The sequence below is a fragment of the Myzus persicae genome, unplaced genomic scaffold (assembly GCF_001856785.1).
Source record: "Myzus persicae strain clone G006 unplaced genomic scaffold, MPER_G0061.0, whole genome shotgun sequence".
Classification (NCBI taxonomy): domain Eukaryota; kingdom Metazoa; phylum Arthropoda; class Insecta; order Hemiptera; family Aphididae; genus Myzus; species Myzus persicae.
The window spans coordinates 536,314-553,086 of NW_019100714.1; the positions used below are offsets into that span (position 1 = coordinate 536,314).

Below are 16,773 nucleotides of genomic sequence, written 5' to 3' on the forward strand. Positions count from 1 at the left end.
TTTTTGTATTTAGGTTTTATTTTAGTGTAAAACAATGTTATAAATATTTAAGTAAATTTGTGTATGATGTCTATCTGTGCAAGTCTGCCTGGGTAGGTCTTGCTGCAGAAGGCTCCGTTGAACACACTGACCGATTTAGTGCTCCGCACTCATATTTATACCCTGGTCTAGCCCACCGCGTCGTCGCAGGAGCCACCCATGAAATGTCGTTGGTTGGTCTTTGGGCGTGGTTGAACGGCGGCGATAACGCTGGTTGGCTGCTGCTCTCGAAGCCACGCCCATAACCTTCTGTTGCCATAAGCGGTCCCTACACGATCAATAATATTGCACAATAATCGATATTGCGCAATATTATTGACAGTCTAGTATAGATATTGAAGGATTGTACAATATATTGAAGAAATCAAACTGGGTTGGAAATTTTTTGTACAATACACAATATTATTGAACGTTTGAATATGATATTGTGCAAAATTACGCAATATTTAGTATCATATCATATCGGTTGTGAAGCCACACGTGTTGTGTCGTGTTGCTACAGGTTTATATTTTTCATGCTATTGATACACTAACACTATATCATTTTTCTATAATTATAATAAGATAACTATAATAAGACATAAAATATTAGTTGACATAATTCTTAAAGACATAATAAGAATTATGTCAACTAAAATGGAAGAACGTTCGTTTATAATCGAATGTATTAATTTGTATCGAGATCTGCCGGCACTTTGGAATGTCAAAAGTAAGGATTATTCCAATCGTAATAAAAAAAATGATTCCTATGAAACGTTAGTAACGAAATATAAAGAAAAATATCCACAAGCCACTAAGGAAGACGTTAAGAAAAAAATGAATGCATTAAGAACAAATTGTCGTAAAGAATTCAAAAAGGTTAGTACACACAATATATTTACATAACTATATTATTATATTTTATTATAGACTTATAGTATCTATTTATATTGATGTCTGATATACAAAATGTTCAAAATTCAAATCTATTTACCTAAGTTTGGATAATAATATAATGTTAGTAAAACTTTATATATAATATATATACATTTATTTATTTATATTTATTTAATCATAAACACCAATCAAAAACATAAAACAATACCAAAAAGTATACATGATAGTATGATACTCCTCCAAAATAAGCATAGATTGTGTTTGGAATTAGTGAGTTCAAAAAAAGTCTAATAATAGATTAATAATAATACATGTTTAAAAAAAAATATTATGATAGTGGTAAAATAAAAAAAATATGTAATTAATAAATAATAATATAAAGTACTTATTATAATCATTTCATATTGTTATATTTAATTTACTAGGTTAAAAGTTCGAAAAAATCTGGTGCTGGATCGGAAGACATATATGAACCATGTTTATGGTATTATAATGAAATGTTATTTTTACAAGACCAAGAGACACCGAGTGACTCAATAAGTACAATGGATAGTGATATTGAAAATGACGAAGAAATCAATCATAGCACAGTTGATGTAAGTATTTTATTATTATATTATCATTATTTACATTTTTTATCAATACACATCAATTATTCATACAATAAATTTGTCTTGCCATGGTATTTTTCCTTCGTTATTAAAGTATTGACAATAAGTATTTCTTATATCTTTAGCTAACTCTGTAGAATTTCTGTTATTTCCATGTTGTAAGTTAATTAATGGTTCCTGAGTTCTCCAAGACCCCTCGATAATTCTCCCTTCTTCTTCATACTCCATGTCCATTGAACCTTGGCAAATATATGATGCTGACTTTCTTAAATAATTATGTAGAAAACAACAAGCTAACACAATTTTTTTAGCTTTATCAGTATCTACTTGTATTGGTCTTTGGAACACACCAAAACGCGAATTCAAAATTCCAAAAGCGTTTTCAACAATTCGTCTTGCCCGACTTAGACGATAATTAAAAATTCTTTGTTCCTTGGTCAAATTGGTTTGACTATAAGGCTTAAGTAAATTTTCACTCATAGCAAATGCATCATCTGCTACAAACAAATATGGGAGTGTATAACTTGTATTAGTCAATAAATCTGGTTTTGGAATATTTAATGTTTTATTATTTAACATATTTCCAAATTTAGTATAACTAATAACACCCCCATCTGATATGCGACCGTTTATGCCAACATCAACCATCATAAATTTGTAATCTGCATCAACTACAGCCATTAGCACTATACTAAACGTATTTTTATAATTAAAATAAAATGATCCGCTGTTTGGAGGTTTTCTTATTTCAACATGTTTTCCGTCCAGTGCTCCCACGCAGTGTGGAAAATTCCACTTTTGTTCGAAATCTTTTGCTATTTGCACCCATTCTGCTTCCGTTTTTGGAATCTTAAAACAAAAAAGGTATTAATTATTTTTTTATTTAGGAAACTGAAGAATTGTTTACAATTCCAAAAGTAAAAAGAAAACATCAAAAGCAACAGTCGCCACAGGAAGAACTTGTAGGATTAGCTTGTAAGCGTTTACGTCAGACGGAAGATAATGATGAAATTAAAATAGCTATTGCTTGGGCATCGGAACTTCAAAAAATGAATGCCCAACAACAAATTTTTGCAAAAAAGGCTATCAACGACATTTTATTTGAAGGTCAAATGGGTACATTACATCGAAATGCTATTCAAATAGTATCAGCTTCAACTAGATCATCAACCCCGTTCTATAGTAATACTCCAACACCCTACAGTCTTTATTCTTCAACAAATAGTGGCCCCCCTTCTATTGAAACAAATGACATGCCATGTACTTATCAGACATTGACTATTGATATTCCAAACAATTATTCTACAATTGAGAATAAAACCTCCACAGCTTCAGATTTTTTTCAAACATTTCAATAACATAAATTTAAAGTTTGTTAAATAAAGTTTAATAACATAAAATAAATGTATGTTTTTTATATAAAAAATGTCAATTGAATAAATTTAGTTTGTTAAATAAAGTTTAATAATATAAAATAAATGTATGTTTTCTTACCTTAATATATGTTTTCAAACTAGTAATAATAGCTTGACAAGTTTCTAGTACAATACTACTAATGGACTGTGGTGAAATTGCACTCAAAAATTTCAGGTCTTCGAACGTATTACCAGTGGCAAGGTACCGTAATGTTATAGATAGTCTCTCATTGACAGAAATAGCTTCCCTCATTATCGTATTCTGTTTTTGGATATGTGGAGTTACAAGCTATAATGGATAATACAATTATTGTACAGTAAAGTAAATTATACTTATAAAATATGGGTAATTCCACGTACTTTCAATAAATTCTCATAAGATGTAGCATCCATTCGTAAAAAATTCCTATCATCTGGTTCAGTCATTCGTAGACAGTTCAATAATTTTTCATGACTATATTGTGCTCTTTGTTTATACCACTCTTTCATCCAACGTCTTCTTTTATTTTGTTTGGGTTTTTTTTGGTTCAATCCAAATGCTACTGCGATGCAAATTAATTCGGTATCGTTAAGATACATATTTAAAACTATAATAATATAGTTATAATATAATTTATAGCAAATGGTAAATGATACTGATTTCAACTGACACAACGTAAACAACACAAGCGGTCATACACAGCGGTACTACACCTGACCTGGCCAACGAATTCAACTGAATATTGTGCAATAATATTGAGAGGTTTGGATGAAATTAATATTGAACAAAATATTGACACAATTTTATTGACTCAATATTATTGAACGTGTAGGGGCCGCTATAAGCTTATTTATTCATTTTTGCCGAATACGTGGGTCATCCAGTGGCGGACTTAGGGTTTTCTCATTGGGGGGGTTAGGAAACAAACAAATATTATATATTTGTTATGAAAAAAAAATTAAAACTATTTTGAAAAAAAACATGTAATTCATCGAAAAAAATTATATTTTGAAAAAAAAATAAATTGAAAAAAAATAAATATATTAACAAAATTATTTTTTTTTTCAAAGAATTTTTTTTTTCAAAATTATTTTTTTCAAATTATTTTTTTTTTCAAAATTATTTTTGTTTTTAATCTTTTTCTAATTTTAAATACGTAAATTTCATTAATATGCACTTGAGATCGTGATTAAAATGTTGATTACCATTTCATTATTGGAAAAATTATTAGTTGTAATATTAAGAGAAACAAAAATACCTCATATAAATTATTGTTACTAGCAAATACTAGTATGAGTAAAAATTTGACGGACAAACAATGATAATTATTATAGGTGACATAGCCCCCTGAAAATACCCGAATGCGCTATATTAAGCCAATATATGCATCTTACAATCCTAGACCATTCGTTACAGATACCTACTAACAGGGCATAGACACTGTGTGTAATGGCAAAATCTGGTGACTGTGGCCTTGAACACGGTCTCTAGAAGGGCGTGGCATGCGTTATCAGTTATCACTTAAATAAATCATATCATTATTATGGCACAAAAATAATAAGAATAACACTGGTCATTGCGTGGTTTGGTTGTTTCCGTTTTTATAATTCCGTAACTTAGAGGGATACACGTTGCTAATACATTCTATCAGATTACGGATACGGTACAATTTCCAATACTTCAACCGTAGGGATACAGTAACCCGATCAGCTGATCGAGTGTCTATTCTATATTGTTCTGTGCTACTAGTTGTCCTGTATTGTCATAAATCTAATATATAGTATTTGTTATTAAAATATTATTAGATAGTTATTTATTGGGCAGCACATTACAACAGTTGGTTACCTTATTTCGATTTTGAATTTAATACAGGTTGAATATAAATGTTTGATACCAGGTTCGAATGCGTAGGTTGCATATTCTAAGTTCCTGTTTTAAAGTGGGGTGGGCCATCTTCAAGCACTTCACATTGTAGTCAATATAACATGTATATAATATGTTTTGAATACTCGAAATTTGAAATTAATTAAAATAAAACTTCTCTTAATGATAAATATAATGATGATATTTTATTATTTTAAAATTTTAATTAAGAGGACGTGATACCGCCGTGTGTTGTCTCCGTCTTACAAGTGCGTAACATACTACATTTTAAGCTCAGCAGACCACGTTTAGCCTAGTTAGGTTAAAAATTAGAGTGAATTGACGTCTTATAAAAATATATTAAAATATAATAAAAAAAAAAAAAATTTTTTCTGAAAACATTGTGTATCAATAACTAATAAATACAATTAATAAAAATAATCAATATATAACTATAAAAAAAATAAATAATAATAATGATTATTACAAATGAATAGGTATAGGATATGCTTATATTCTATATATACATAGAATTGTCCATGTGGCGATTGTAATCTGGTTTTTTCGTGTAAATATTATCAACATGTAAAGGCCCGAATAAAAATAATATGCTTAGAACATCACATTTCTAGTCTTCAGATACATTTACCATTACCCTGAGGACACCACAATTAGGCGATTCTCATTATTCTTAAGGGGGAGGGGGACCGAGTGGGCGTCAGTACTCAGTCCTAATGCGGTTCGAATCCCGACCATGGGTGACATCGCTGGCTGGGCAGACAACTGTCTAGGCGGCGAGACCGCCATCCCCCAACCGGGTATGACAGAAACCTGCGGGTGCCCAACTAGAAATTCTGCCTAAGAGGCGTTCAAATTTTTCTTAAAAAATTATTCCGTTTTATTTTCATTTTCATATCATTAAAATTCGTTATACCAGTATTAAATAATAGGTGTATATAATATAACATGTATATACGTTATGTACATTACCTATTTATTATTTTCAGATTAAATGATGTTGTGCTTATTTTAATTTATCTGTAATAATTATCGGGCCGAGTTTAGAACAGAAAAGAAAATCGTGGACCCATTTACAGTTGACCAGGTCATGTTGAGTTACAGATTGAATTAATTATCGCGAAGTGGATAAGACGATGGGTCTGGACGGTCGTGTAGATAACGATTTAACCTAAGGATTTATTAATATACCGCTATCATTTAAATATAATATATTTATCTCTCTATATTATAGAGAGATTAAAAACACGTCAGGCTGTGACGTTTATCTGTCTTTGAAGGACGGTCGTTCCCCATAATTCGTCGTTATCGTAATTTTATTATAATAAAATTAATAATAATTATGTTATCAATTTTTTTCGTTTAATAAGTTTATCTATAGTTTATTGCCATGAAAACTTATTGTCATGATACTATATTTTATAAATACTATTATTATTTTTAACTTTTTAATTTGATGTAGGTAATTGTCATTTATCCTGTGTGGTGAAGGCGATCTTAGATTTTAAAGTGAATGGAATTTTAGAAAATATATAATACACTATATGGGCGAATCATGTTATAGTTATTATTTTATTTTGAATTGTTTACCATTTTATAGTTCATTGTGAATCATAATATTCAATGTGTACTTACGTCCGAGTTCAAAACGATGGTTCCTTCTTCTCAAAGCCTTGTGAATATTTAAAGTAAAATTAACTGAAAACCTTTTAATAATCATGTACGGGTGTTTTACCACACAAACAACCAAATTTTTCAATTTTATTCCTTTCTTATATTTTGCCTTTAGGGTGTTTTTTTAATCATTCCACTCATTAAAACGAAAACGAATAAACGTAGCAAGTAATTTATTGTACTAAAATTATTAACGGCTATAATTTAATTAATCAAAATTTTATTTGAATTATTCTCTTATAGTAAAGAAAACCATCTTCAGGGCACTAAATTGAACAACTGCACTATACATTGTAAATGCGATTAACGTAAATTTATAATCATAATTCATTTTTCAATTTTCATTAATTATTTGTCATATAATACGGTGAAGGGGGAGGCTGATCGCCCCCTACATTGGGTGCCTGAGTACACATTAGTCACCCTACCGAGTGAACCATTAGCGTTATGGTAATACTCAAGACCCTGAGCACAAGTCAGCCGCCTAGTATGGTTCTTCACTTGAATAGAATATACTTTATATAGCATAAAAATTATCTAACTATGAATCATTATGTAAGTATTGATTACCTAAATTTATAAATCGAAACATTTTAATGTTAATACATTTTGAAAACAATTGTAGGTACTTAGTAGTAGTAGTACTTGGTACTATAGCATCATAACCATAACGTATTGATATACATTTATTAAAAAAACCAAAAATGTATTTACAAATAATAAAATATATATATTAATTAGGTATTAACAATATTGAAAAAATGAATTTTGTTTTATAACAAACAGATATTTTTACGATAGTAATTTTAATATTATTAATAAAATGCTAGCAGAATGATGTTTCTAACTAATTATAATTTTGTATTTATGTATAACCTGTATACCATATTGTACTTGTTTCCTAAGTTATTCCAATCGGTGTTTCATCGACACTCGGTGCAACGATAACCAATAATATTGCTATGTTATAATACAAAATGTTATTTAACGATATATTCATGTATTATTAAGTTATACTTGTTTATACTTTTCCATGTCAATATTATGAATAATCGGAGCCCAATGACCAAAAGACTTTGAATATTGTTATTTCAATAGCAATATATGAATTTTTATCGTAAGATGATATAGTTATTTTTTATTAAGTTAAAAAAAATGTCATCTCAAATTAACAATTCTGTCCTGATTTATCATAACATTAATATGATCGAACTAATGAAGGTTTAAAAGTCTTTCTTATACTAATTTAAAATGTTGTTCTAGCTTTTATGCTTAATATAATTCAAGAGCTGAATGCTCGTTGATGGAAGGATAGATATTTTGGTGTACAATGCTCACCAAACATTAATAACGAAAAAAACAATATAATGGTTGAGTGTTTGATTCTATTTGAAAAACTCCGTAATTTCTTGTAGGGTTTTGTTTTCAGTTTCTGGTAGACAAAAGTAAAAATATATACAACCAAATAAACCAACAGTTCCAACTATAGTAAATACATTATAAAATTCCACTAATATTGACAACTCCGGGTAGTATTTTGCCATGAAAAAAGTAATGACAAAACAGAAACCTGTACAAATACTGCATAAAATATTTCTACTCCTGAAATCAAAATAAAAAATTATTTTCATGACGAATAATAACAAACTATTATTTAAGACAAAAATTATTCGGTGTAATATTTTTAATCGACTTAAAATGTAATTACTAATTACTATTTTGAATGAACTTTTTTTATAATTTCGAGTAGGTACCTATTATAAAAAGTAAATTTGAGAATTATTTTAATTAATATTAATAATTCATTAACATTTTACAATTTATAAATAATATAATATAATATAATAAGTATTAAAATAATTATTGCATTAATTTTATATTTGTGTAAAACAACTTTTAAGGATTATTAAATTTAAAATAAACGGTATAGCAAAAATTAAATATCTAGGTATTTGAAAATATGGTAATTTACTTAAAACCTCAAAAATCTCAATTTATTTAATTGATTGCAGGGGAAAAATGGAGGTGATTTTTTATAATATATATATTATATATACATAATATATTTCAAAAATTTTTCATAAATTTAATGCTAGTCAACAAAATTCAAATATTAGAATATTTCATAATTGTTTAGCTAACATTTTGAATATAAGAGTTAAAATATTTGTTTCATCCATTTGTAATAGTTAATAACAAGAACAGTTTATATATATACAATAATTTAGTAATTTTCAAATTATTTTTCAATCAAAATATTTAAATATTTGAAAATGTATATGAAAACAATCTTAAGAATTATTTCAGTTGTTTTGCTTAACTATGCTTATAAAAAAATATCATAATAAAATACATAAATGTACTTTTTAATATAGTTTTAACTTACTTTGCAGGAAATATTTCGGTGACAAGGGTCCACGAAACAGGCGTTATTCCAACTGATGATATTAAAATGGTATTGAGAAAAAGTACTAATACTATCCAAGAGGTTATTGATTCTGAATTTTTCCAATAAACACCGATTAATCCAATAGTTATGTAGCAAATGGAGCAAATAGATAACGTAAATAACGTGAGAAATCGTTTGCCTAATTTACGTATTAAAAAAACTGCCGTTAAACTTCCTATTACAGAGAGAGCCATGGATAATGACTGAAAATACAATTGAATGCACAAAAAAAAATGAGTTAAATATTTAAATAACGTTTTCGAGTTAAAGTGTGATGTAGGTAACTCAAAAACTAAATAACTTACTATTGTCCATTCAATGTTAACGGGTGCGCCAAATGTGCTAAGTATTGATACTAAATAGGGCAATAATGGTAATCCAGACACTAAATTCATGAAGAAGAAATATATCATCATCAAACGAAAAGGTCTTATAACTTCGGGTTCAAAAAGTTGATTCCAAGTATTTGTATCTTCTTTGCGATCTATAAAAATGTGACGACCTGCAGTTGAGCTTGCTGTACATGATAAAATAGAACAAATTTATTCGTGTAAAGGAAAATTAGTGATATTACTCGGTTCGTCATTGTTGGAGTGAGAATTATATCTGACCATTTCTTGAAATTCGTTTTCACATTTTTCGTACGAAACTTTTCCCCTCAATCTACTAAGATTTCGGTGTGCTTTTGAATGTTTTCCCTTGGCCAATAACCACATCGGAGAATCTGGTGTCTAGAACATATCATGATTTCGGTCGATTATTATTGAGCCGTCGGAAATACCGATTGCATACCTGATTACCGTTAATAATATGGCAATGGTCAGAATCGGAAACACCGTAGTCACTAACACTGTCAATCTCCATTGCTTGGTTACACTGTACACCAGTGTCAAAATGATGGATCCACCATAGTAAAATATGTTCAGTGCCGAAGTCAATGCGCCTCTTAGTTTTGGCTCGCATACTTCACCGGCGTACGCAAGAGTCGGGGCGTTCGAAAACCCTAGAGCCAACGCCATCAGGATTGAGCTGGCGTACAGCATTTCTACGTTTTCGGCGAAGTACAACATGATCTGAGCTACTATGCTTGGCATGTTTGTCAGTATCATGCACTTCTTGTGACCAAGACGGTCCAGTAGAAGCAACGATAGAATATTTCCCACAGGTGTGAACAAATATAACAGACTAGCTGAAATGTGATTTAATATTTTATGACACGACAATAATATACACTTTACACTTGTAGACTTTCAATGGTGCTGGCTGATTAGATACTTGTTAAATTGTAATTAGGTATATTTTAACCAGACAGTTGGAAATATTTTAATGAAAATGTTTTTAAGTATTTATTCTGATACGATTATGAAAAAGATGTTTCAAATACTGTTATAATTACTTACTAGCTAGCTCATGGAAGCTCTGGGGTGTTAAATAATTAAACAATTTAATGGAGATAAAGCTAAAAAATTACCCAAATAGTCTATGAATACACTTTTATATATTATAAATACCAATTTTGGTTTTTTTAAAAATTAATATATTACATTTCGTATACATAGTATCTCACCAAATAAGTCTTTTAAATGTATTTATATTACTTTTTTTTATACATTTACCACAGTTGTATTTTATTTAAAACAGATGAGTATTTTCACCTTCCATACGTGTGAGTTTTGTTGTTTAATAGTCTATTGATCTTGATATACTCACCGAACCAAGATGCTTCTTCACTTGTTATACTCAAAAATTCTTTGGGGTCTTTGGTTGCTGTGTTATTCTCTAAGGCCCCAATAACAATAGTGGATATCATGACTTGTGCACCGAGTTCGATTTGCAAGAACCATACTCCTGATATTGCCCAACACTGTTTAGAAATATATAGTATATTGATTCGTTGTATTAATTATCGCACTTAAATAAACACATGCTAGTATATTGATATAATTATGTCTAAAATTATTCTTCGTTTTTTGCACTGGGGCCGTGTCATCACCATTACAGCAATTAATTGGTGTGAAATTTGAATTTATTTATTTATTTGTTATTTACCTGAGCTAAAGTTGATTTGATGCCATAATGATAATGCTTATTTTCATCATTCATATTGTTGGATAGTATCGCTTTATTTATTCTATAAATTAAAAAGAATAATTAGCAAAATTAATATTGTAGCTTAAAATTTACAATATTACCATATTCTAGTTTAATTTAAGCATATTATAATTATCTAATATTTGGAGTACCTACTCAATAGACTGCACAGTGTTGTCAATTCCTTTATCAATTTATAATTTTAAATAAATATATAAAATTAGATTTTGTAAAAAAAAGCAATTATTAGGTATTATACAGAAAATATCGATTTTTATATTGTTATTTATAGGTATTTGAAATTTAGTATTCATAATTTTGGGTTTGTGCAAGTTGTAAGTGTGTCGACATTATTTTTCCAATTTTGTTTTGAATTGTATTCTATTCTTACATACGAAAGACAAGACACACGCACTTACATCCGAATTTACTAACGTATATCAAATTTTTATATTTTATATGAAAGAATATTGGTTCAATATACGATATATTATATGCATTTTAGTCTTCAAAAGAAAACGCAGGATTCATATGAGTTGTCAATTTCAAAATAGTGTAGTTAACTCTTTGAATAATAAAAAAAACCAAATACAATTACTAAAAAAAAAATAAGACTTATTTAGAAATATTGTTTTTGTTTAAAAAAAAATATAAAACATCACGCCAATGATAAAAACAAGACATTTTTTATTTTTACATTTTTTTGAAGTTAAACTGCAGTTATTTATGTATTCCATTTTTAATTTAATGGAAATATAACGCAACTATGTTTACTATTTTCTTTTGTCTGTGAATAGGTAGTTAAAGATAATACAATTATTTTATTTCTCGTTAGTTTATATCTTATTGAAATTAATGTAGCATTAAATTGTGAACTATGTTATTACTATTATTATTATTTATATTAAATTTTAATATTTCTAAATAATAAGAATAATACAGGGAATACATATGAAAAAACAATATTATTTTTAAAAAAACTCACCACTTTAAGATGTTCAATTGAATCAGTGTATGCGATTATCACTCAACGTACACTGATTTAAAAACACGTAGGTTATAATATCGTTTTTATTGCACGTAATTAATATTGCGACCATCTAAGTGCTTCATATTATCTTTTATCGTAATACTTTTAATTTTTAAACAACACGTTGATAAATTAAGTTTAGTAGGTAGTATATATATTCCTTCGTCATCATCAAGTCCATTGTTGCCGCCAATATACTCAACAAAATATATCTTTACTATTTATATGCTCATTATATTCGTTAACCGTTTATCAGCTTTTATGTCAACTTTATTTTATGCAAATAAATATAATAATACTATGTAAATCTATCTCCATGGCCACTGTTGTCGAGGTTAAATATTATAGTTAAAAAAAATTTCAAAAAAATTATAATTACTACATTAATTACATATTTTCACTATATAAGCTGTAAAACCAAACTCTACCGCTTTAGAAAAACATAAAAACGCATCCTTTAGAGGTAATATACCTCATGGTTTTAGAAGCTTAAAACATACTCTGAGTATCAAGAAATCTTTCGATATATAGTTTTTATAGTCATCGGTTCAGTAGTTTCCGATATAAGCACGTTCAAACATTCAAGCTCTTTACCTTTAGTATAGATTAGAATCTTCTGGTTTTATTTGTTTTTTTGTAATGTTAAATACTGAGTGGAAGGCATAAATAAACTATCATTGGTCTTACAACAAAGTTGTGCATTTCGTTTTTTTTTCCAGTGAGCACTTTTTCGATGAGAAGCAAAAGGTGTCTTATTAATTGATTTTAAATCGAATTTTGTTGATACTTAAATACTTTGAAGAAGTAATTTTTGATTTAAGCCAATGTTTTTTCAAACGTAGAAAACATTAAAAATAACTTTTAAAGAATTCAAAAATTAACAATCATGATAGAATAGTTGATATTTGTGTATGAATGTGATAGTATAATCGAAACATTAATACATTAAGGAAACTTTGAATAGCATAAAAAGTATAAATGTATATATGTTTATATATTTGTCAGATCATGTAGAATTATGACAGCAGTAAAATCTGGTAGTTATGGATTTATGATGAATAAATGTTAAGTTTCTACAATTAAATAACAATTTACAAATAAAAGGTTTTTAAAAACCTACTTATAGAAGCAATATAATTATTATCCTATAAGACGTTATTTACTATTTAACAATAAATAATGAATACAGTATGCATTATTTAGTATACAATAATAATAATATATGATAAAGATACATAGATTCACTATTTTCATGTAGGGAGGGAAACCTGCAAAAACCTGGAATGTTAAACTCTGAAATTTAATACCCGGACAGTAGAAATTTGGACTGTAAAAATCTGGAATTTAAAATGTGAAACCTTTAAAAATCTGGACCTGACAAAACTGGACCATAATATTCTGGATCGGACAAACTGGACGGTACAATTTTGGAACACACACATTTTCATACTGTCATTTTAATGCAATGAAATCTTAATACAAACTTGTCAAATTAAAATATCCAACACTGCCTACGCCTTGCATTTTGAATTGTAATCGCATAGCCAACGCGTCCGATTGTTAAAACAGATTTGGACACTATAAAATAATATTTTTTGAAAAGGATCTACCGCCTACATTTTCTATACAATTTATAAAAAAATTATTGGTCAAAAATGTAATTTATTTTTGTTCTACAGATAATTTAAAATTAATTTTGGCCATCTAAAATAGGTAGTTAGGTACTTAATAAATAAATATATTTATATTTATTAATATTAGTTTCTCTTTTAACCAATATAATTTTTAGGTTTACGATGTATTGAAAATTGAAGGTATTTTAATATCATCCCAATTTTTTTTTAATTATGTTTAATTTATCAATTGTTTAACATTTATGTCTTACTCATACCCTCTTAAATTATATTATATTATATATATGCGTGTGTGTATTCCAAAATTGTAATGTCCAGTTTTGTCCGGTCCAGAATATTACGAAACAGCTTTTTACAGTCCAGATTTTTACAGTCCAAATTTCTACTGTCCAGGTATTAAATTCCAGAGTTTAACATTCCAGGTTTTTAAGCGTCCCCGTAGGGAGGTATTGAAACAAAATATTTATGATATAATTTAGCAGAGGGATACCCTTGTACTAATTTATTACAGACTATGATTTTAAATTTAAATTTATTTTTTAAAAAGCAATTTATGAAAGAAATGTGGTATTTTCTCAGATAAATATAAAATATTAACCACCAATACGTATAAAAAAGAAATTATGATGAAATGGTGGTGTTTTGTCAATGTTGGTTTACATTTTTAATCAATTTTTCAGTTATTATTTTTAGGGCACTTTATTTTGAATCTTTTGATATTTTGATGTTGATCTAACGTGAAAGCAAAATCTAAATTCCACACGAATAGTTAGGTAATTACATTTTAAGATAAAAGCAAGACTATAATAATATTATTGATAACCTTTTTTTTATGTATAATAATTATAGTAAGTAATTATTACTACCACAATATAATTTGTACACTATGCCATGCAACAATTTTTTTACATGAAACTAAAATATGGTGTCCCAAGAAAATTTACTCATTGTGATATCTCCTGAGATAATAAATATATCATAAAACTGTTTGTTTTTATTGGACTCACGGACACTTGGACTAAATACATTTTATTTTTTAATTTACTTAATTTTTTTGGTAAACAAATAAAAATTTATTTTTTTCATTTTTTATTTTTGAAACAATTAAAAATATCCATTTTGTAGAGCTTATTTTCCTACAAATTTCGACCTTTCAACATTTTATTTTTATAAATTTCATGATTTTTAGTAATTTTTTTTTAGTTTATAGGTAAAAAGGCAAAAAAATATTTAAGTTGCTTATGAGTTATGGGTATATCTACACGGGACTTCCTGTAAATTATAGGTATTCGAATAATATTACAGATTGGTACTCCATTATTAGGTATACACTATACATATATAATATTACCTACGTATAAAAATTAATAAGCAAATAGGTGGTAAAGTTCAATGTGAGATCATTCTTCTGAGTAGGTAGGTATATAATAATTTGAATGGAGACTTACATCGTACATACCTACATAACTGTGTTATAACTTAAAGTAAATGGTTTATTCGATTCGCATTTATAATATTTGTATAGTAACTGGTAGTTGGTATGCCTATAATATATGTATTGCGGTGTGCCTATACAAACAACAACACTTTAAATACTATGCTATCGATATAATGATAAAATGTATAATTCCAAATGAAAAAAAAACACTACCTATAATGCATTATTTTTTAAAAGTATTAACATAGGATTATTATACATTCGTGATTGGAGTATTAAACTACAAAAATAGTAGGTACAAACCATGAGATATAATATGAAATGTTCATACAATCATGACGTTTAGATAAACACAAAACTTAACGTCAATGAACAATTACCGATAAAACACAATAAGTCATAGTTGTTAATCCTTTTTTTTTAAATGATGACGCTTGAGCGAAATAAATGACGTGGTAATTTGAGAAGTACTTAGTAAGTTTAGGTACTTTTTCGGTTACCTAAGTCATATTACCTATACAGATATTATTATTGATCAATACGATTTTCAAATCATCATTATAGTTCTCACATCTTTCAGACCCATTATTACGGACTTATAATTATTAGCACACAAAGTTTAATAACTCCAAAATTACATGTTTGCATTTCAGATAGGTATATAAAATACTTAAAAACAGTCATCTGCTTAAAAATTATAGGAAAAAGTGTCGATTCTCATTTAAAAATGTATGTATCATCACAGGAACTTCTTAAATGTAACAAAAATCTAAAAATAATAATTATGTTAATAATTTAAAATAAATTCTTTGAGTAGGTATACTTAATGATTCTAAAACTTGATATTTGAATACATGTCTTGTTATGAAAGAGAGTGGTGCGCATCCTTGGTGAATCAACTTGCAACAAACACAAAATTAAGTAAATATTTAGTATCATTAAGTTGCTGACGTAATACTGTAGTGATAAAGTATTGCACTAACAATAACAACTAAAAGGTGAATACCTACATATTATTATTGTTCTATCCCAAAAATAATACAAATATTTCATAATTAATATCGTTTTTTAATTTGAATCTATGTTAAGTTATGTATAACATACATATTATGTTAAGTTAACAAGTTCTGTATGTGTATATGGTCAAAAATTGAATATATTCAACTAAGCAGTAGCGTTTGGTTGCCGTGGTATCATACGATAAAATAACAATATTATATCACATAATGATATCACGTGGTTCAGCCAATCAAAGACAATTTTAAGCATTTTTGTTTTTCTCCGCATATCGCATTGACTATTTGAATGCCTAACAAGTACACATTTTATAATATATTATTAATTATTATGTTTAAGAAATTTTTTGGTATTTTGAATGTGAATAAACCGCCTGTTGTGGCCTCGGTTTGTACTTTGTCCAAAAGTTACAGACAATAATACTGTAAGTAGTAGTCTAGGAAGTATAGATACAGTTGAGTGTATTGCAAGAGTAAAATATGTCGATTTGGTAACTGAGACTTGTGATCTAGCCGGTCTAGGAACTTTATACTGACTGATCCAGCTTGTCGAGTGCTTAAGGCAAGTATCAAACCAATTTTTAAAAAATTTTATGGTATATTTATAACTATAATTGGTGTATTTTTTATTGTAGTCGT

General features: G+C 27.9%; 2 protein-coding genes across 2 annotated transcripts; one reads left to right on the forward strand and one right to left on the reverse strand.

Moving 5' to 3' along the window:
• The first annotated feature begins 504 nt into the window (after nucleotides 1-504).
• On the forward strand, nucleotides 505-2,884 carry LOC111042592. Its single transcript, XM_022327245.1, has 3 exons — nucleotides 505-897; nucleotides 1,341-1,511; nucleotides 2,414-2,884. The coding sequence occupies exons 1-3, from the start codon at nucleotides 664-666 to the stop codon at nucleotides 2,882-2,884; spliced, it is 876 nt and encodes a 291-aa protein (XP_022182937.1). The 5' UTR covers nucleotides 505-663.
• A 4,593-nt stretch (nucleotides 2,885-7,477) lies between these two features.
• Nucleotides 7,478-12,132, reverse strand: LOC111042595 (facilitated trehalose transporter Tret1-like). Its single transcript, XM_022327248.1, has 8 exons — nucleotides 12,002-12,132; nucleotides 10,975-11,056; nucleotides 10,636-10,789; nucleotides 9,726-10,114; nucleotides 9,500-9,656; nucleotides 9,231-9,409; nucleotides 8,863-9,128; nucleotides 7,478-8,078 (listed from the first exon to the last, which is right to left on the reverse strand). Exons 2-8 carry the CDS (start codon nucleotides 11,026-11,028, stop codon nucleotides 7,862-7,864), a joined length of 1,416 nt encoding a protein of 471 aa, XP_022182940.1. The 5' UTR covers nucleotides 11,029-11,056; nucleotides 12,002-12,132; the 3' UTR covers nucleotides 7,478-7,861.
• Between the last annotated feature and the right edge of the window lie 4,641 nt (nucleotides 12,133-16,773).